The sequence below is a fragment of the Melopsittacus undulatus genome, chromosome 7, assembly GCF_012275295.1.
Source record: "Melopsittacus undulatus isolate bMelUnd1 chromosome 7, bMelUnd1.mat.Z, whole genome shotgun sequence".
NCBI classification, from domain to species: Eukaryota; Metazoa; Chordata; class Aves; order Psittaciformes; family Psittaculidae; genus Melopsittacus; species Melopsittacus undulatus.
The window spans coordinates 55746366-55768603 of NC_047533.1; the positions used below are offsets into that span (position 1 = coordinate 55746366).

A 22238-nucleotide genomic window follows, 5' to 3' on the forward strand; every position below is an offset into this window, starting at 1 on the left:
AAACCAAGAACAAAACCCACAAATAGGACATTACAGAAGACTTAAAGTTTTATTTATAAAGTTTGATCTACCCACATTAGAAAATGAAGTGGTAGCAAACACTGGGTAGTGCCTGTGTATTGCAGAGCCTGTACCTCATAGGGAACTTCTTTGACTCCCTGGACAAGTGATTTTTCACTGCCACAATGCTGTTCATACAGTGAAGAGCCTTCCCCTCTCTCTGTAAGAGGCACTTTATCACGATCCAGTCCATTCAAGCGAGAGTCTGCAGCAGCAGTATTTTCTCATTAATGCAGAACCTATGCAAGACCACCATGAGATTTTCCCCACAGCGCGAGACCTGGCGCTCCATGGCCAGGCGAAAATCTTCTTTCACTCCTTTAGTTATACCACGGGTAACTGTGTGATGCCTTAAGCCACAAAGGAGAGAAAGACAGACAAAATCAAGTGATGGTTATTTGGTGTATTACAGTAATTTAAAAGGTGCTGCATGTCACTTACTATGTATCTGCTGTCCATACCTGAGTTTATATATGGAGAGCCAAATAGCCTGTGCTATGCTATTTCTTAAGAAAATGTGTTTAATAAGTTGCAAGTCTTTCTGCAATTACAAGTTCCATAGAAGTCTGTACTCTCACTACTTTGATAATGATTGTTGTGGGGAAAATAATGTTGCTGTTCTGGCTAACAGGAAAATCCAGTGCCTTAACCCAGTTACGTACAGTGTGTTCTTGCTTGGGGAAAGGGGGTGCGTTATTTTTTTATCTTCTACCTTTGCTGCCCAGGCCACTTCCTCCTTGTAATCACTTCTATAAATGGCTGGGGATGAAAGAAGAGTGAAAAGATGTACCAGCTTTCTGTGGAAGACGGGGACAGGTGGCAACCACCATGAAGAGCAGAGGGTATCTTGTACCAACAGGAATGTGCAGGAAGGAGCTATATTATCCTGAGGGCACTGATAACTCTTGACTAATGAAAGGTGCAGTGAATGCTTCACAGGCCAACAAAAAGCTCAAGTTAAGCCAGGCTGTGAGTCTCTATCAGTAGAAGCCAGCTCTTGTGGAGATACAAGACACCAGCCAGGGATTACATGTATTCTGAGCAGAAGTTCAGAACTTGTTCTCAAGCAGAACAAAGGCCCAGCTACTGAGCAAGCTAAAGTGATGCTGGCTGGGGACACCTGGGATACTGCCCTGCTTCATGCTGTTCTTATTAACAGTTCTTTGTCCTCACCCTTAACTGTAGCACTCAATCCTCCCTCCTCCCTCCTTAAAACAATGTTCTGCAGCACCAAAGCACTACAATTCACCTGCACTATGCAGAACTTTGTAACATCTACCTACAAGCCATACTTGGGAAGGGAAGCAAAAGATATGCCCTGAACTGAAAGCCTAGTGCTACTAGAGGAGCAGCGTAGAGAGAAATGCGTAATGCTGATGTTGAGACAAGTCCTGAGTCATGGCTAAGAAGAGAAGAGCTGGACTGAACCCAACAAGCCCACCGAAAGACACAAAGGAAATACAAACTTAAGGGTGAGGGCAGACATGCCAAGCCAGAGATGCTGGAAACAAGAAAAGTCTGGGAATTGCCCTCGCCAACAACACCACCCCACCTTCATTTAAATCAGCATGTCCAGCATTTGAGAAGAGACTTCTCTGCCAAAACAGCAGTGACCTCTGTAACGTGGAGAATGCAAAGAAGAGGCTAGCCTGGAGCACAGTGGGCAAAATTCACTGATGAGCTAGCCTGAGGAAAGCAAACCTGCACTGAAAATACTCCAGCCTATTCAGAGTTTATGGGGTGAGCCCTGTTTTCCATCTTTACTTGTCTTAAAACATTGCTGGCAGCCGAGTGTTATGGTCAGTTACAGCCTAAAGGAGAATATCCAACCTACAGCTACTGAGCAAGCCAGCAGCACTTCGGAAGATGTATGTCATGTAACAGCTGGGAAACAGAGTTCAGAACAACTTAAATGAATAAAAGTAGCTATGAAAGGATCCAATAACCAGTATCTTGGAAAGAAAGGGTTATACTCTTGCTAATATGTGACTGAGCATTGGTACCATGTTGGAGGATTTCTACATTTGTGTTTAAATTCAACAGTGATTATTAGATTGAAAGGACACAGATACTGGCAACTTATGGGAAAAAGAAAAATAAATGTTATCATAGAACAACATGGCTTGCCAGGCAATGTAGGTACAAATGGAGAAAAAATAAAAGATAAATATTGAGTAACAAATTGCTGAAAACCATGGGCAGTAAAACATGTTGACAAAACACAGCACATTATGAGTGGGGTTTTTCCACTTGGTACCTGTCAGCAGTCTGTATGCTGGGCTGTAGCACAGGTATGAATTCCTGCTGCAGTAACCCCATGGGAGGGCTAGAAGTCCTTTAAGAAACAGCAAACAGCAGCATTCAAACACCCACACACCAACTCCCCCTCCAGTGCACAGCAACTCTCCAGAAAAAGGGGCAACAAAGAACTGGGTGAGACCACCCAGCAGTGACCACCGGGCAGCCGACAGGGTGCAGGACCCTAACAGCACCAAGCATGCAAGTACCCCCAGAAATCATTGCAAGGCTGTTCTGCAGCTGTGGTCTAAACATATACCCATACTTTTGAACAGTTACACTGGGAGAAAAGACAGTGGTAGTGCAAAACCAATTCACAGTTGTACACTGATGAAATGTGCCAGCTTTTCCCAGGAAACATGTCAGTCTGAGAAGATTTAACCAGAGGAGCACTGCAGATACCACAGCTTGCCTGCAGAGCTGGCAAGAGCATGTCAGTGAACAAGGAGAGCCCACAACTTGGAGTTAAGGGATTTGCTGCTGAGCCCAAGCTGAGTGAATGCACAGCAGGTATTGGCCAAGTTGAGTACATGACAGTGTGTGTTACAGGTTGCCTAAGTATCTTTTCATTAGCCTACAGATGGCCTTTTTCACATTTTCTAATTCAAACTACATACAAAACTGGCTGTTAGAGGATGGCACAATCCTCTAGCACAAACACCTATTCTGAACAATCTCCCATTTATGGCCAGGGCCACGGGAACTAGCCACCAAAAGGTGTCTCAGCTGAAAGTTTGTCTTCCTGCATGTTCAAGGACTGCATTTCACAGTTCAGTCCTTGTCTCTGTGTGCTGTGTGTAACAAGAAAATAACTTATGTCCAGCCTAGAGCAAACCCAGTGCCCCACTGAAGGAGAAACAGAAAATTATATACAGAACAGGCCTAGTTTCTTAACCTAAATCTTACCAGGCACCCCCCAGATGCTAAGAAAGGAGTAGAGAAGCAGAACTTGCACTTACATGCCTATAATATTCAGTTAGGGGCCTACTGTCCAGTCTCACAGGTGGACATTTCGGTTACTATCTGTAATTTACTGATGTATACAGATGGAGAGCTATGCTTATAAATGTCAAGTAAAGACAGGACATTTTCACAGTAAAGAAACAGTCTATAATAATCTGAAATAAAATATTCACAAGAATTATTCAATAAAATGAGGTATTTTTTTCATGAGTTCTTGGATGAATGAGCCCAGTGCTTGCAAAAATGGACACAGGGAACAGAAAATACAAAGAAACAGCAAGATGTTATTGGTCCCAGAGTGGCAGATAGGATTCTGCACAACTGTGTCATCATTCCCGTTTGCAAGGTCTGCAGTTAGAACTAAGCATACCCAAGTGCCCCCTCAGAATAAAAAGTACACTGCCAACATACTTTGTTTCCCTTCAAACCCACTGAACTTTTCCTCCGCTGTCCCCAAGGGAGAGATGGGGTGGGCGAGTGAGTAGAGGCAGAATACTCAGCTTTCACATCACGTAGTTCACTAGGCTAAGATTAGACAAATTAGAGTAAGATTTAATAAAAAGAGGAGCACAATATTAATCACTCATTGCTTGCATGTTGTTGTTCTCCTCTTCTACCTCACTAGCTAACACTGCCACCACTGACACGGCAGAACTATGAAACTTGGCTTGTCTAGAATGGAGTTCCAAAGCACTCTGGCTGAATTCAGAGCTCACCATCAGGTCTTGCTGATGCTGCAAACAGAACGAACTGGCTGTATCACCAGTTAAAACCAAAACCATGGACCTTCATATCCTTACAGTGGATCCAAGCAAAGGGAGCTTTAACAAGCTGCATATATATTTTGCAGGACTTGTTCGCAAGTCTACAGGCTACAAAGATCTTACTTCAGCTTTTGAAAACCTCCTTGCAGTTTGCCCTCCTGGGTTCAGAAAAATGTATATAATTTCCTATAAAGTGTAGGTACTGAGGAAAAGTACTGGAAGAAGAATGTGAAATTCACCTGGGGAGAAAATGTCCTGTAAGTCATAAAACAAGAAGCTATCCTTGTAAAAAACGTATCATATCTGTAATACATTTTCCATCAATGAAGATGCAGGATTGCTATGTACATTTATGCTGAGGAAAGATCAGGCAAAGGAGCAACTGCTTTGTCTTTGCACTGCTGTGGCAAACTTCAGATTGAGTCTTCCTGTTTGTGACTGCACAGTATCTGAGCTGCCTCTGCTTCATTACTGGGAGGTTGGTGCAGCAGCTAATACAACCAGAACCAGCGACAGTTTTGAAATATCACATTTTGAGCCTACTGATCACTGTTCCAAGAAGCAGCTGTGCCAGCACACTTATCTAAAATCGTAGTGTGGGGAGGCCTCAGTGCTCTTGAGGCCAATACCTCTGGGTGACACTATCCTGAGCCTCACAGCCATCCAGCTAAAAATCTACCTGGGGCACTTGGGGAGTAGATGGCATCTCCAAGAACTGGACTACACCCCAAACTTTCCATCCCATCTGCTCTCAGATGAAGTGGTTCCTTTCCTACACATCTCAGCTGCATAAAAGACACTGTACACAGCTTTTCCAGCTGGATGCTGTATTTAACCATTTTGGTTCAATAAGCAATGGAAATGGACTTCTCTTCTACAAGCATTTCCCTAATTCAGGAAACATAACACTGGTCAAAAAGAGGTCAATGAGAGATTTCTGTCTTGCTAGAAATGCTGCTAGCTACATAATTCCTGACTGGTGGGGTTGCAACTGTAAGTAACAGCTACTACATCAATCAAAATAAAAGCCATGACTCAAAGAAATAGCACCGAACTATTGCAACTAACTTAAGACAGCAGCTAAGAAGTTATCAGACAGCTGTGGGTGCTAAGCCCTCTTGCTGACAAAGCTTATTAATATCACACGTAGCACAGCATATCGTGATTCTTGTTTTCATGCAGCTGGTTACAAGCAGTGAGGATAAGAGACTGAAAATCTAGAGCCTAGAAGGGAAAATTCTCTGTGACATAAATAAGCATGTGTAGTCCTTCTTTTCCTTTTCTCTTCTTTAATTACATCTGGCATCCAATTTCTCTGCTGGTTACCTAGAACTCTGGAAAAATCTATCTACTAGTCTAAATTTGGATCCAGTTGTCTCATGTTAAGATCCCATTCTCTGTAAAACTTTAGCCCATTTCTAGTTAGTGAATAGCCAGAATACTATACCCAAACTGGAATTTCAACAAACTTAGCACTCCCCCTCTTATAAAGCAAAATACCACCAGTTCTAATAAATAATCAGGACGTTACAAAACACTGTGCCACTAAACCCCTGCAGCACATACTTGTTCAGTCTTGACTCAAAACTAAGAACACTTAGGAAGTTAATCCAAATTATTAATTTATTCAGCATCTCGTAAGAAGCTAAGCCAAATAAGCTTACTCAATACATAGCAAGAGATGACCTGCTAGTTCTGACACAGAAGTTAGTAGAGTTTACCTGGAATGTAATTTAAATTATGCTTTATACCTAAGTTTTTAATGACTGTCGTCTTTTAGAACTTTGTTTACAACAAGTAGTGCTTTCTGGTTAGCATTACCCCTTCAGCACAATTAGCAACAACACCTTGCACTCAGACCTGACTATTTCAGGAATGCTTGTAAAGTACAAGTGTCTGAAAGAGCAATATTGTAATCACTTTAGTACCAATTATTCTAAAGCAAATGCCATACTTGGAAATAAAAGTATGTAAAAGTAGGAGGTTAAACTGAAGACGAAAGAAAAAAAAATAAAACAAAAAACCCAAAAAACCTCACAAGTCAGAAAAAGATGCTTACTGCCTTGTCTGAACTCCTTATGCAATTCGTTTATTTTAAGCTCAAAGACATGACAAACTTACTATGCAGAAGATTACATGAAAACAAAGACAACCGAACAAACAACCAACAACCATACTCCCATTTTTTCCACCCCAAAGAAAACAGTAAATGCTTTTTTATACTTACTTGATTAACATTGCTTGATTTGGTAGCAGTTCCAGATGAATTTTCCCTCCTTCCTGTGTTCTTAAATAAGCGAATTCCTCCAACATATCAATATCTGAATAAAATGTTAAGGATCTGAGTAGGGATAAAACAATAGAGAACATTCCTTCTTATCTCTCACACCTGAAGCCACATGGTTGAAAGGACAGTCAAAATGAACAGCTATTGAAGCATTTTGTTCTGAAAAGTGATAAAGAAGATCAAAGCATGTACTCCTAATCCTCCACAAATTCATGAGAAATAGTTTTTTAAAGAGCAAAACACATATGTCAGTCAATTTCTTTTCTTTCTTCATTTCTTTATATGTAGAGTCAGTCACAGGTAATGAAATCTCCTCTCTCCAAACATATTCCCTGGTTGTTTTTACTTTACCTGCACTGCAGGTTATCAAAGCAGTGCAAACTGAAGTTGGGACTGAAGGAAATGCTGCCACAGTGGCACATACCACCTTTTTTAGTTTTCTATTTTGGCCCCTTTACACAGGTTTTCTTCCCCCCCCCCCCCCCTTTTTTTTTAACACCAGATGTTTATTTAGTTGTCTCACATAGGACTTAAACCCCTTGCTTCCTAGGGACCATGGCTGCATGTCTGTTTAGGCTAAACATTAAACTGTTCGTGTGTGTATGCTGATCCAAGCATACGTCAGATACCTGAGTACAGAAATGAGACATGCTTCGCATTACCTTTGACATAACTCATTATCTTACCCATGCAAAGCATTTCATGAACGACAGTCAAAATCAGTCAACTTGTTAAAGCATAGGTACCTCTTTACCATTTCCAATGCCAACTTTGTAGTACAACACCCTATAGATTGTACTGAAAAGACTGCCATCACTTGCAGGGGCAGCCTGAGCTGCTGCTGTTTTTCTGAAAGGAAGTGAAATCGCAATGTACTTTAGGGAACTCTCAGGTGGCAAAACAGGTGACACATTTACAGTCCCTTGTGCACTACTACCTATTACAAGAGGCTTACATGGTATGGAAATAAACACAAGAGTATGATTCAGGGAGAGGACTGCTGCTGAAATGGCTTTTTCCACACCCCAGCACATAGGTTTGGATGTGAAAGACATTCTTGGTTAGAGAAAGGATACTCGTGACATAGTTGAAAAAATTCTCATACTGGAAGTTTCCTTGTTGGCAGATTTTGTTGATGGCTTTCAGGAACAAGTTCTCACCCCTTGGCCACTCATGCTGAAGCAGAACAACTACATGGCCCAGTGCCATATCATCTCTGCTGTCTGTGAAAGCTCTGAGCTGCAGGGGAAAAATGGGCATAGAGACAATCAGGAAACACGTTACTTTTAGAAAAGTACAGGATTCATCTCGCCTACATCTGTGCAAATACACAAGAAGTTTTCTAGGACCGTATTTCATTCTGCCTTAATATACACATTTAAAATAGGCTTGGACATTTCCAGCCTATTTCCAGGCAGAGAATACCATATTCTCTCCACTGACCTGTAAGGGAAGTCTGAATACAGACAAAAGTATCTTGAGATTAATTCTATCTCCCTGCCCAGAACTAAAACAAATATAAGAGGAAAAAAGAGAACAAACCCCTCCTTCATCAACACTCCCCCCCTGCAAAAAAAAAAAAAAAAAAAAAAAAAAAGCCTCCACAAACCTATACAGGTGAAAAGCACTTGAAGCCCTTCACATCTCATCACACCACTGTGATAAGGCCATGCAGTTTCCAGACTCCAGATACATCAACTAGGTCTTAGAGACAGCATAGAATTCGAAGCCTTATAGCTTACCTTGAAACAAGCTAACAATAGATGAAGGCAGTAAGGCATGATCGCTCTACTGGTACATGGCCAAAGTTTCAAATCAGACCCTGCAACAGAACAGTTTATCATACACTTTTCTAGCAGTCTCATGACGATTTACATTTGAAATAAATTAGAATGGAGCAAAAGAAATCTACAATTGCCAAATCTCAGGTATGAGAAAAACCTTACAGGTATATTATGAATTATTCAAAACACATTTTAAATTTTTTTCTTCATTTCTCTTTTCCTGTGGTAGGAATTTGCCACCAATATACTTTAATAGGTACCAGCAGGAAAACCACTCACAAAATCGAGAGGGGATAAAGAACTTCCTCCCTTTTTATGTGATCCAGAAAGAGAAGAACTATATACTCAATGAAAATGCATGAACTAAAATTGAACCGACACTAAGTTTAGGTTAGTAGCAATTCCATACCTTTCCTGAATTTAGACTTTACTTTAGGTTGTTCTTCTTGTACTCTACCTCCTTCTTGTATTGGAAGTGAAATACAGCACATGAGGTCAAGCACTTTTTCACAGGTTTGCTATAAAAAGAACAATAGGGACATGATAATGCTAGGTCTAACTGAAGTTCTTCAAATTCATATATGACTAAAAATTTCAGATACGCAAAATTAAAAAACAATCACAAAACATTATGCTAGAACTTGAGTGGACTTAATGCATAACTTAGTTTGGCTGAGCAGAAAGATGTAGCTCTCATTAAACAACCCCCGAGAGCTTGCCCAAGTCATTTGAATTGTGAACAAAATATGTATTGGCATTCTTCATTTCAGGAGGTTAAGATCAGTTTCTTATTGCAGTTGTACTATTTTACTTTGAAGGATTAAGTTTTCAAATGAATTCTTAGAATAGGTTTTAAAAGCTTGTTCTGTCTGTAGTAAAAATAGAAAGGAAAATGGCAATCTGACAGCATGACAGAAATGCAATGAATTTTTAATGCTATTTCCTACAGACACTAAGAGGTCTGTGGGGATATTATCACATTTCCAGTAAACGTAGTAAACCGGAAGGGACAGAAAGACTCGCTCAGTAGTACTAGCATGATGCTAGATCCTAAGAGACACAGCCTTTATTGTAAGTGCTGACACTGACTGACCTAAGACCACCATGCACTTCTGTAATATTAAAAACACAAAGTACGTATTGCAAAGGTAAAGCAAGTTCAGAGGTCAGCCCAGACATTGTTCTGGAGTCTCTTATGCTGTCAAGAGTCCCTTATATTGTCAGCTGATAACTAATTCCTAAGACATTCACAGTATTTTCTTTTCTATAAACTTTTTCTTTCCCCTGCCACATGAAGCCTATACCTAAAAATTTTCCCCTCAGTATTTGACACTGTTTCAGTAAAGTTAAGGACTTCAAATTTAAGGTTACTTTTATGGACAACTCAAACACTTGTAGATATGGAAAATCATAACTAAACCCCAAAAACATAACTATCTATGAGAGATACTATTGGACAGTTAATGTGCCAGGAAGTGTAATTCTTCTCCTTATGAGGCATGGATTTTTCACTATGTTTGATACCCTGTTGAAAGCGAGCTAATGAGAAATTTCCAAGTAAGAAGACAAACAAGAATCACAGGGCCAAATGATGAAGAACCAGTGTATTGGATGCTGTACATACCCGATATTCTCCAAGGGCAAAATGGCATGTTGCTAACTGTATTAGTGCTCTCTGATTTTCTAGTGATCCTTGACCTGTAATTTGCTGTGGAGAATGAGAGCCCTGAAGAGCTGCTAAGTGATGTAGGCTGCTAATTGCTTTCTTGTACTGCCCCTTTAGAAAGAAAATACAAAAGGACAGTGTTAGGATCTTTTGTATACACTGAATAGAAAGAAATAGAATTTCCCTTATAGAAAGCTTCCAAAACATAGTGTGTCCAAGTAATAGGGCTTCAGAATTTTGATCTAGGAGAACACTCTCCAGTGACAGGTGTAGATCGATTGCTTGCATGGTAGTGAGAGGACAAACAGAATTCTGCTTTAAAAAGCCTGCTTAGAAATCACATTTATAACTGAAACAAATAATTGTGCTCTTCAGGGTTAATCATTACTTTATTTACAGAAATAAAGCTTAAAATAGTTCCTGTTCAAGTACAAGTATAGGCAAAATAAAAAACCCCCAAGGGAAATACCAAGCTTTGTTCTATAGATGGTATCTGGAATGAGCACAATCACCCTGATTTCTGAGGAGACTGATAAATTTTAACTGAGACATGTTAAAATTTTCAGCTGCTTGAAATTTCTTCCCTGACTGTGTTCCAATCTAATGCACATTAGATGAATAAAATGCACTTTCCTTCCATAACATTATATATATAACACTATATATATCTACTGGTCAAAATACTATCACAGAGGTCTTTTCCACATGCCAACACTCAACAAACAGGTACTGGGACAGGAATATCCTGAGCTGTGGTAAGAATGGTATGGTTCCATCCCCAGAAGAGTCATGCTTTAAAGGATAAAATCAGTAGACACTTAAAGCAGTCAGCTGGCTAATCAGAACAGCTATTCACAAGAAGGAAGAGCAATGTAGTGGTGTCATTTTTACTAGTTTCTACATTTTCTTTTTACCTGGTAGATGATCATGTCTGTAAGAAAGATTCTTAACCAAAGCCAGCTGTCCGTCTTCCATGCCAAGCAAATTCTGGTGAACTCTGCGTAAGTGGTCAGAGAGGAAAAATTAGAAGAGGAAATGAAGCATTTAATGGTTTTGGGTTAAAAATCATTTATCTCGAAGAAAAAAAATAGCTGAATTTAATAATAATAATAAACACCAACAAACCAAACCAAAACCCTAACCAAACAAAACCATAAGAGTATGAAATCTCTCAAATACAAGATACTCTCTTCCTGTACAATCATACTTTGATTTACAGTGTCCAACAAATCCAAAAGCAGGTAGGTGGTACTACCTGCCTGCATTTTAGAAGAGAAACGTTCTCTCAAGACTATCACACCAAATATTATCGAAATGGATAGACACATTAAAGACACATCTTCAGTATCAGCTAAAGCAGCCGCTAGCAGCACATCCTCACTGAGATACAAGCACTACTATTAACCAACTGCTCCTTCAGTAATGGCTGCTTCTGAGAGAAGTGTGTGTGAATAAGCAAAGACGCATGAAAAACCTAACTAAATCTAGGAACAAAATATTCAGAAATGCAACAACTGATAAAGCTTCTTATTAGAACTTCAATTAAAAATACTCAGGACCCAAAGTAAACTCAATTTTAACAATTCAAAATAACAGGAATTATATTTTAACAACAGTAAAATTACTTCTATGCATGGCAATGAAGCCTAAATGCAACTCTGCCTCCAGTTAGCCTTACCTTTGTCGAGTGATTCCAGTGAATAGAGCAGCTCCCAGCTCTCTCTTGCCAGTTTAAAGCTCTCTAATACTTCAATAGAGTTTGCAAGATCTGCCTTGTTTACTGTAATATGTCGACTTCGTGCCTTCCCAGAAGGATCCTCATCATCTGAGCTCTGCTTAAGCATCAAGTTTAAAACAGAGATTAATTTCTTAACTTACACTTATTTCAAAAGACTCTAAAGTCACAGAAGTTCCACCAAACACAAAAAAACAATTCTGTACTAGAGATGCCAAGGTCCTAGTTCAAGTGCTGTTATGTGACATTTTGCTTAGCTTGTTTTAATATTACAATTGATTTTCTACCAAGAAACTCAGTGGTATAGTGTGATAAACAATACCCCAAAAGAATTCATTGTTAAATGTGGTGTACTGCCATTGAGCTTCAGCCAGATTATCCGTTAGGAGTGTGTACATACTTCACGCTTTATCACCTAGTTTAAGCCTAAAGTGGTATCATGCAAAGAAAAGTAATTCTTGTACTTCTGCATACTTCCACCAGCAGAGAAATTATACAAAACTGTGGGTTTCTACTATTAAAGAACTAGATGTATTCACAGTTCCAGTCACGAAAAGTCAATTGATTTGGAGGTTTAGCTGTAGAACACCTGACTGCTATAACCACCGTTTCTAACAGCTTCTGCAGTTTCTGCTGAACTCCTTCAAGTTAAAGCAATCACATCAGCACACACGTCTACAGCAACTGCTACAAAAAATTATTTTATTCTTGCTGGCTTTAACTAAAAAAATTTGTTTGAAAATTGTGGTTGTGAACAGCTACTCCAGGATAGCTCTAAAAGTACATCTATTACATCCATATTAAAATGACTTTTGTCTCAATTCCAGTATCTGTGCCATTCTTGTTACAAACAAAAAGTCTGGAAAAGTTACCATTGTTTTTTCTCTTCCCTCGGCAAGTTTCCTCTTTTTGTGTATGTGTTTGTTACGATCAATATCTGTATCACCATAGATGTTGGTCACATCCTCAAGAAGAACCAATGGGGTTTGGTTTGGAGCATTTGGACCTGGGTTTAAAGATAAATTAATTCAAGATGGCTGTAAACTGATCTGAAAGATCTCATGCCTACATCAAGCTGGTTTTGTTTCCTTCACAAAAAAAAAAACGACTGCAATGCTAGAGAAAACAATCTGAAATTGGTTCATTTACGTTGCATAAGCTTAAACTATGCTTGTGAAGCTATGGTTTTCTCAAAGCAGCCTTACAGTAAAGGTCAAAATGCATTTACCAGACACCACAAGAATTTGCTTGGGAGCTTCAAAATATCTTTGAATATTTTTCTTTCCAACAGGCACAAGATACACTCAGGCAGAAGGTGTTCTCTTATCAAGCACTACTTGCTTTTATGTAATTACAACAGAACAAATGGCTTTGAACTTTACAGAAACAAACATGGCAAAGCACAGCAATGGTCTCAAAACACTAACATGAGAAACCAAAGCAATATGCTGATAGGCACTGATGCCTCAAAGTGAGTATATCTTATCACAAGATCTCCCTGAGTATCATTCAGTGTCAGCTTTGTCCCCACTAATTCCAGTGTACAGAATTAAACCTTCAGTTGACTGCCAGAGCGCATTATCACTCCCCAAAGCCTCTGGAGAATCCTCATTTCAAAGCACAAAAGGCTTAATTTCTACTTCCACTAGAGTCACAGAACATACAGTGGGATCTGGTACCTGTAATTTCAGATCTTAGTGCTTAAGTTTCATTAGATATAAAATAGTAACGACACTTCTTAATCTCAAAAACCATGGGTGCATGGCCACCATTGAGAGGGCTTTCCTTCTGAAAACATTTTCTGCTTTTGCATAATCAAGTTCTATATACATGTGCAAAGCTCAGACAATGAGAAATATAAAGGAAAGGGAAATCCATTGATCTGTTTCCCCTTTTTGAAATTTCCACTAGACAAGACAGTAGCGCAGACAAGTATTGTCAGTATATGCATCTCTTTTGTTTATAGAGGGATATGAGGCTAAAGCCTCATTCATAACTCCAAAAAATATTTCAGAGCTTAGTGTAAGAGCAATTCATTTCATCTCTTGCCAAAAAAAACCCTATATTAAGCTTTTTTCATCTACCCAAATGTAATGGGTAAGAAGCCCACTACAACAGATTTTTTTTTACAAGAAATCACCAACCTGGCATGCTTAGCAAATAATATTCTCTCTTCAGACTTGTTTCAAACTAAATACCACCAGTGAAATGTCCCTTACACAAAGGCTACAGCACATTTAAATCACCTCTCCTGTATCACTATGTATTCTGCTGTGTTGGAATCTAACCTGTGTGAACTGAAAATAGAGTCAAGTCATAATGCAGAAAATAGCATGCACGAGAAACACATATGAAAGTACCACAACCAGAATGCTGGAAGAGTTTTATCACTAGAATCTCAAGAGCTGCCTCCTGTAACACCTGAGAAGAAAAGAGTGGGTTTTTCTTTCATTTATACTAGTTTGAATGAATGCTAACTGCATTGCTTTCCAAATAAATGTTTGTTTCTCAGCAGCAGTCAAGAGCACTGTAGCCTTTATTCCAAAATCTTCAACCCTAAACCAAACCTAACTTCAGCCTTGACTTGGGTTGCAAGTCTTCTCTTATATTACTAGAAGTTACAAAGCCATACAGAGAGCAATGCTGTGTTTTTGTGTCTAACCAAGCTCCAGAATCTAAGCTTACAGAGCTTATAATTGATTTATAGCACAGAGTGTTATAAATAACACCATAGAAGCATCAGCCCAAACAGCAACTCCTGCCAAGCCTGCAGGCAGCATGAAAGTTATGAGAGGTGTGAATTGCCTCATTCATTTCTCAAGTCTCCAGCAAGGCAGATATGAATTATGCAAGAGAAAATGCACTGAAAAATTTTCTCCCCAGAGGTTTCTTTCCAAGTCCATGCACATGAAACAAAAGTCATAGACCAAAGATCAGATCAGAATTAAGGAGGATACAGCTTTTCCCCCCACCACTACACTTCCAAAATACATAGGATTTTACATTCCCAAAGTGATTCCTCTAAAGAAAGACAGGAAAAGCCTTAATGATAGAAAGGATATGAGAGGCACTGAATACTACTGGACTTCAATGTTAAAGCAGAAAAAAGTAAAAGATGCCTTGGAAATACTTTCCTGATGTCAGAAAATCAGAGGGTACCAGAAATGCTGCACTGAAGGGACTACACTCTGCTGTCTCAGTATACATCCTCTTTTTAGCGTTCAGTCTGAAAACATGAGCTTTAACATACTCAGTTGTACAACTTACAAAGTAGCATTTTCACCAGTGCTTTACTTCCTTTCTTCCTCAATGCAGAATCAAGTAGCTAGAACTATATGCACAGTTAAAGTATGTCAGTGCCCCACCATAACTCTTTACTCTGGATAGAACAAAAACCCCAACTCAGTTCCTGTATTTGTTAAAGTGACTGCATGTTCTGTGCATACAAGTTGCTGTGTTATTTGTCTTCTGAGCTTAGCTATCTTGACACCATTCAACTGATTACCCAACTTCACAGACAGTTGTTTAAAACCCATCATTTGAACTGAATGCTTAATTACTCAATGATTATTTGCTCCACATAGGAAATCATAAAGAAACTTATGAACACAAGACAACATAATTTTATCATGAATCAGCAACTGTAGTGTTTATAAGTACTAATTACATAAGGTGACAATTGGTATTGTTGCAAGGAATTCCCTAACAGTGAGTGAAGAAGCAGGAAATGCACACTATTAAGAGTTGAAAATTCCTCTTTGTGATGCTATTTCAGTAAATTCTAAACAAACTGGAGGTTAAAGAATTTCCCTCAGCTTCTGGGCCACCCCTGAAAAACCCAGTAAATCCCTAAGCAATACAAGGTGTTCAAGGCAATGTGATATGCCCCAAATGCAGATTTAAGTGGACAAGAAAAAGCACATATAACACTCATACATTAAATATTCAATGTACAAATTAATTACAAATTAGGATGGTGCAAAGCACACCTTAAAGATCATGTTAATACTAGACAAAGACAGCAAACTTGGAAATTTGCGAATTTCAGGAAATCTTTTCCTATTCATTTTTATTTGATCAATTATAAAACTTCTGTGTGTTCCTAATGTAAAAATATCTTCACTTATTTTATGGAAGCTTTTGCACAATCTTTTGACTGAAGGAAGCCAGGAAAAGTAAGCTTCAAAGAATCAAAGGAGAAAATGAAACAAACATGTTATGCTGATAAAAGAGCAGGAATCAACCCTAGGGGTGCTTCTCATAACACCCCTAACAGAATTCATTGTTCTGTTACTTTTCTCTTTGCTAGACAACTAACTGCTGCTGGCCAAGACTGAAACCACAGTGTTAGGTTAGATTGATCTTTGGTCTGATCCACTACAGCAATTGTCATAAAATACTTCTGCTGGCAAGACTAATGGCTTGAGAGAATTTTTAAAAGGACCATATCACTCTGTCAAATTACAGTTTCAAAAGACTAATGAGAAAAGATCCTTCAGACATTAGCAATGAATTCACCACAAACTTTTTACAAAAGTTGAAACATTAGAAACTAACCTTGAAAGAGTGACGGCTGGATGTTGCTGACATACTGGAATGCATTTTTAAAGAAGACCAGCATCGTGGAATACACTACTTGATTCTTATATTTAATGTGTGCATCGCTATCAAAGTTACTGATGTATCTGCAGAGGTCTTTCATTCGATGTAAAATATCACCAAAACTTCTGAAGGAGAGACAAGAATTCAGAATTTTACACAGACTCTGAAACTAAAGAAAAGAATGTACAGTGAACATTAAAAACTTAATGTTTTGGCCGAAGATATCCCCCAGCTGTACGTCATTGGAGGCTGTGAGTGCACACCAGTGAAACTTCACTAAACATTCAGTATGATTCTCTTTGCTGAGGCACCTGGGGAAGGATACCCCACAGTATTATAGTTCTTATGCATAACTTTCATCAACAAAGATCTAGTTTAGGAACTAACTTAAAATTGCTCCCAGAATCCATGTTTTTGCTTTACATTGTACAGCGTTAAAAGAAAACCTACACTGATTTTACACAAAATGTCCTCCTGTTAAAATCTTTCTTCAACTCATCTTCTTAAGAATTAAAAAGCCAAATTCTCTTCAAGAAATACCTGGAAAAATACAAATTTCTCACCTTCTTCCTTTATCCATTTGCCATTCACACCTCATTCCCACCACAGACAGTATTTTAAACAGCCTCTCCCAAGGATCTGTAACCTGTGATGATTTCTCTGTGAGACCATCAATTACGTATTTCTGAGAGCTACGCTTGCTTGGAGACATAATATCAGAGGAGTCTTGTGAACCTAGAAAAACCACCACATTTTTGTCTTCATAAAGAAAACAAACCAACTTCTTTATTTTCAAGGAGGAGACATGTACATTGGAGCTTTCAGGGTAACCACTCTTTATTGAGAAGGCTATCAGGGCAATAGGCAATTCAGCATCATCATACAAGAGAACTGACAACCTGGATAAGGACATTTTATCTGGTATCAAAGAACTAAGAAACATCAACTACTACTATTAATCCTTGTTTATGGGATACATTACTTGAAAGTAATGACTTGTTTTTTCATTTATGGGTATCACTACAGTAATACTCAAATGCAGCCTAAGAAAGTTCAATTTTGTAACAATATTCTTACCTTGATATTGGCTTTCTGTCTGTGTAGATCTAGTTACGTAGTTAATATAAAATTCTGCCGCTTTATTCAGGTATTTATATAACAAGCTAGCAGGAAGTCGAACATCAGGGTTGTTAATTATCAGAGGAAGAACATCACAAACTAAAACAGAAAACAAACAAAAAATCCTTCAGATTTGTGGGGTTTGTTTTATTTGTCCTAAGCAAGGTTCCTCAGTCAGCAATGTAAGCTTTTCTCTCTGGCTGACCATACACCACAAAGGATTACAAAGAACCTCACCTGAACGGCTGTAACACCAATTTAGCCCACCTGGCCTAATGTGGCCTGAGCCTCTTCTGATTAAAGTGATTTTCTGATTTTAATAGCCTGAAAGTAGCTTACTGAACACAGAATGTTGCCATACTAAAAAGCTGTATAATGAAACAAGAACATTAATATTTTCTTACCAAATAATTTTCTAAAACAATTCACTGGGGATTCTTGTTCTTCGATACTTTCAGCATCTAACAATGTTTCTCCAAGGCCTACCTGTATAAGGAGAGGTGAAAAATTAAATGGACCAGTGGTTTTAGAAACTTTTTAACTGCAATTCAATTCAGTGGATGCATGAGTAGCAGCTCACTATATATGCCAACTGCATGTGCTGGCCTCTAAATTCATAGTTAAAACTATCCCTACTTAGTAACAGGTGAAGAGCAATGCCAGCGGATAGCAAAAGACAATCAAAGGAAAAATTGCACACACAAATGTATCAGTAGACATGCACAGACAATGAAATCTACAAGGCCTTAAAGTTGCAGCTTATCACCTGAGCTGTAGTAATCGTGCACTCTGCCTGATGCTAGCACAAGTTAGTGTATGTCAGTCTCAGAAATAAAAGATTCTATACTCTTCAAACTATTTTCATACTATCCTTAAATAAAGTAGGTCACCATTTACACAGCTCCAGCTGTAGCTTCACAAGTCAAAGCAAACAATGTTGTCTCTTATAGTCTAGTCAGAACCTCAAAGCACTTTGCCTTCAATGAGTTTACTGACAAAAAGATGAAGCAATATTCTTAGACTGCAGTACTCCTCCACACTCTTTTTGTGCTATTCTGCTTTTTTAAAAAGCATGGCATATTCTTTGAATTTATAAAACAAAACATTGTTTTATTTGCTTCCACTTTTTTCTGCTCAATTTTTCCTTGGTGGTAGCCTCAAGATACAGCAATCTGAGCTATTAGCCACAATTAAACATGAGTAAAAAGACTCACCCTCTCCCTAGGCAAAGAAAATACATTTCAGAACACTGTCAAGAAACACCTTCCCAATATCCTGAAGAGTTACTACGAGCATCTCTTCTCTTACCCCATGTTGCACCACAGTCTCTGGGAAACGTCGCAGAAGTAGAAGTAGCATTTCTGCCCTTTCTAATGTGTTAAAACACTGTTCTGTGGCCTTCAGTAGCATTTCACACTGGATCCGACCAGGAAGGGTTTCAAATAATCCTTAGAAAGGAGATAAAATTAAAATCTCTAACTTGCTGTGTCTGAATTGTAAAGGTTATCAACAAAGTGTAAAAGCCTAGTGAACATCACCTTGCCATGTAGAGAGAAAGACATTCCCTTCTGGTTTTTTCTGCTTTTAGTTTCTACGTCTGGAAAAAAACCTCTGTTTCCTTCAGAAAATACCATATTATCTATGTTCATTTGTGTGCACAGAAAGACTGCTAATGAGTGTAATATGACACTTTAAGATGCTTTTCCAAGAATGCTCATTTATGCTTTACTTACATTTCACTTCTACAATTAATAATTCCATTATTAAAATATTTTTTTTCAATTTAAACATCCAGTTTAGTGAGACACTAAAAAGAAACTAAAGAAACCAACAAAGAAACCAACATATTCTCCCTGCAAGTTTTACATATTCTCTCTGAAAGACAAACACACACCATGAAAAAGCAAGTATTTCCTTAGCTGGAATAGCCTGTATGCAGACTTACACACTGCTTATGCTTAAAGCTTCTGAAACACATATTCAAACGACAGATTATAATTTGTGTAAGGTATAAATCCTGCTTTCAAAACTGCCTGTGGCTGTCAGCAGTGAACACCAAGCCTGTCACTGTTCCATTTTCATAACCCCCACTTCATATGTACAAATTCACTCCATTTTCATGATCATTTACTGCTCTCTACAATCAATGGGATGATTCCTAATCCCTGTTTTGCTTATTCCCTACATAATCTCTTTCCTAAGTGCTTCATGTTCTGGCAGACTTAAGTCTACCGTATCAGAGACAAAGCAATAAGAATCAACTTCTTATGTCCCTTTGTTTCCTAAGCCTAACACACTGAATGAAGCCTCTAATGCTCAACTGATAAAAAAAAACCTGCAGCCCGCAAGCAAAGTTACAAAGACTGCCATTTACTTGCTACACAAGGTATATAAGCAGAGGTCTTATCTTTAGATTCCTTCAGGAGTCTCTCCATTCACTAAACAAAATCCTTACCTCTTAAAAATTGTGTCTGTTTGTCCTGTGAGTCACTCCTTAATGCTGATGTAATAACGCTAATCTCCCTCCATACAGCAGGTTGGTCTGGAAAATTCACAAACCTGTAACAAAGTTTGAGGCAAAGAATACACAGTGATCACAAAATCTGTTTCCAAGACAAAACCTTCCTATGAAAGAATCTGAATGGCCAAATGGAAAATAAACCCCTCCTTTTTATTGTTTATCTTTGATTAAGAAGACCTTTTCTACTTAATTTACCCACACAGATTTCCAAGAACACACACATTGTATTTCTAGAAACTCCCAACATTTATGGAAAGAAGCACCTGGCATAATTGTAGAGTTGCAGGTCTGAATACTCACATGTCATAGAGCAGCCTGCCTGCAGATGCTGTCCTTTCAGCATTCCTCTCAATAGTGTACATCTCATACTGCAAGATGGAAGAACAGAAAATCAGATTTCTTGAACACATTTCTGAATCAGATTGTCCTTCCACTCTAAAAAATGTCCCAGATTTGCCACAGCAGCCTCAATAACAGAAAACTGAAGGACTGCAACATTTCTGTAGAAATTAGGAGGCGAGTTTAGACTACCTAATCACACATTAAATTAGTAATAAAATTCTGTATAAGTACTTTACTATTAACATACTGGCTTTAATTTTACATAAATAAGAAACTTAGTGAGAATTCAAGGAGTTTTTTGACCAGGGTTTGTGTCCAGTCAAATGCAATGCAAAAGTGCAACCTATTACAGAAGCCATAGTAAGAGAGGTACCTTAGATCTCTATTAGAAACATTTTTTTTGTTTGGTTGTTTTTTTGTTGTGTTTTTCTTTTCAAAACCTGAATGTTCCAGCATGTGCAAACACAAGAAGCAGAAAGGGACCTTCCCCTCAGTTATTAAAACCCTAGCACTTGGGGATGTACTCAGTTTGGGAGCAGCTCTGTGGAAAGGGACCTGGGGGTATTTGTCAGCAGCAAGGTCAATGTGAGTTAACAGTGTGTAGCTGCAGCAAAGAAAGCGAACAGGATGCTGGGTTACATCAACAAGGGCATTACCAGCACAGATAAAGGTGTCACTGTCCCACTCCACTGGGTGCTTGTCAGGCCACACCTGGAATGCTGTGCTCAGTTTTGGTCCCTGCTATTCCAAAAAGATGTGGGCAAGCTGAAGAGGGTCCAGAGAAGGGCCACAGAGATGGTCAAAGGACTGTGAAGCCTGTCATTGAGGAAAGGCTGAGAAAGCTGGGGTTGTTCAGCCTGGAGAAAAGAAAGCTCATGGGAGACCTTACCACCATGTTCCAGTATTTAAAAGGTGGTGTCGTGGTTTAAACTATATCTGCACAGTTCCCCCGTGGCTACAAAGACGAAGATTCCCTTTGTACAAGGAATCACACGGAAAAGATGAGGGGTAATGGGCACAAGTTACTCCTGGGGAGATTCTAAACAGGCACAAGAGGAAAATTTTTCATTAGAACAATCAGCTATTGCAATAATCTCCCCAGGGAAGCAGCAAATTTCCCAACACAGAATGTTGTTAAGATTTAGCTGACAGGATGCTGGGACATCTAGTCCAGGTCTAGGTCATACAGCCAAGAAAGGCTGGACCAGATGACTCCTGAGATCCCTTCCAACCTAGTATTTATGAACACTTTCACTTCTTTCACAAAGCATTCACAGGAATTGATGTTATTGCAGTGAAACACAGGCTCCCCACTTTCATCTTCTTAGTTATTCTTTATCCACTGCTGGACACGCGAGTGAGAACCTGGGCATCCGTGGCACCACAGTGCACGGCTCTGTTTCCCTACAACCGCCCTACAATGCAAAGCGACGAACAAAGCCTGTAAAAGACCGTTCCGCTGCAAAAAGACGGTGCTCGGTCGGGCCCTCCTAGGTAAACTAGGCCAGGCCGCTTCGCCTGACCCCGCCGCAGGTGCTGTGGCTGCCCGCAGCCAGCGGAACACCCCCCATCCCTCACTGCCCGGCAGCAGCCACCACAGCGAGCACCGGCCACCCCGCCCCTCCGCCGCCATTGGCCAAGGGGCTAGCCAGTCAGGCAGGCAGGCAGGCAGCGCCCGACGCAAGGCCGCTGGAGCCGGGTTACGCCTTCCTATGGCGCCGGTGCGGTAACGGCTGCGCTCACCTGGATGTTGAAATCGGCGGGGTAGAGGCTCCGCGCCGTGATGAGCCAGGCCTTGGCCGCCCACAGGTCCCCCGACACCAGCTCTCGGGCCCGCTTCACCAGGAACTCGCAGTCCCCCTGCGCCGACATCTTGTACCCTGAGCGGCCGCCGGGCGGCGCGCATGCGCCCCGCTAACCCGGGTCGGGGTGTCCGGCTCCTCCGCTCCTCCCCCCTGCCATCGGCGCGCCGGTGAGGGGGCGTGGTAGCGCCGCCATTTTGGAGGCGGGGAGGTTTATTAGAGCTGTTGTTGAGTCCTTTACCTCGTTAGTGTGTGCAGCATTCTGGGTCCTGGAACGGAGGTGTGTCTGCCCGTG

At 39.7% G+C, this 22238-nt stretch overlaps 1 protein-coding gene across 2 annotated transcripts; it reads right to left on the reverse strand.

Moving 5' to 3' along the window:
* Window positions 1-25: 25 nt before the first annotated feature.
* On the reverse strand, window positions 26-22049 carry INTS10 (integrator complex subunit 10). 2 transcript variants are annotated; one of them, XM_031048515.2, is made up of 18 exons: window positions 21885-22049; window positions 20100-20167; window positions 19734-19837; window positions 18587-18726; window positions 17683-17764; window positions 17237-17377; window positions 16723-16894; window positions 16115-16284; window positions 12430-12563; window positions 11501-11654; window positions 10737-10819; window positions 9781-9933; window positions 8566-8674; window positions 8115-8194; window positions 7449-7611; window positions 6313-6406; window positions 2318-2395; window positions 26-410 (listed from the first exon to the last, which is right to left on the reverse strand). In XM_031048515.2, exons 1-18 carry the CDS (start codon window positions 22011-22013, stop codon window positions 254-256), a joined length of 2211 nt encoding a protein of 736 aa, XP_030904375.1. In that variant the 5' UTR covers window positions 22014-22049; the 3' UTR covers window positions 26-253. The 2 variants fall into 2 exon arrangements, with proteins under 2 accessions (XP_030904375.1, XP_005148675.1); XM_005148618.3 differs by lacking the exon at window positions 2318-2395.
* Window positions 22050-22238: the final 189 nt, after the last annotated feature.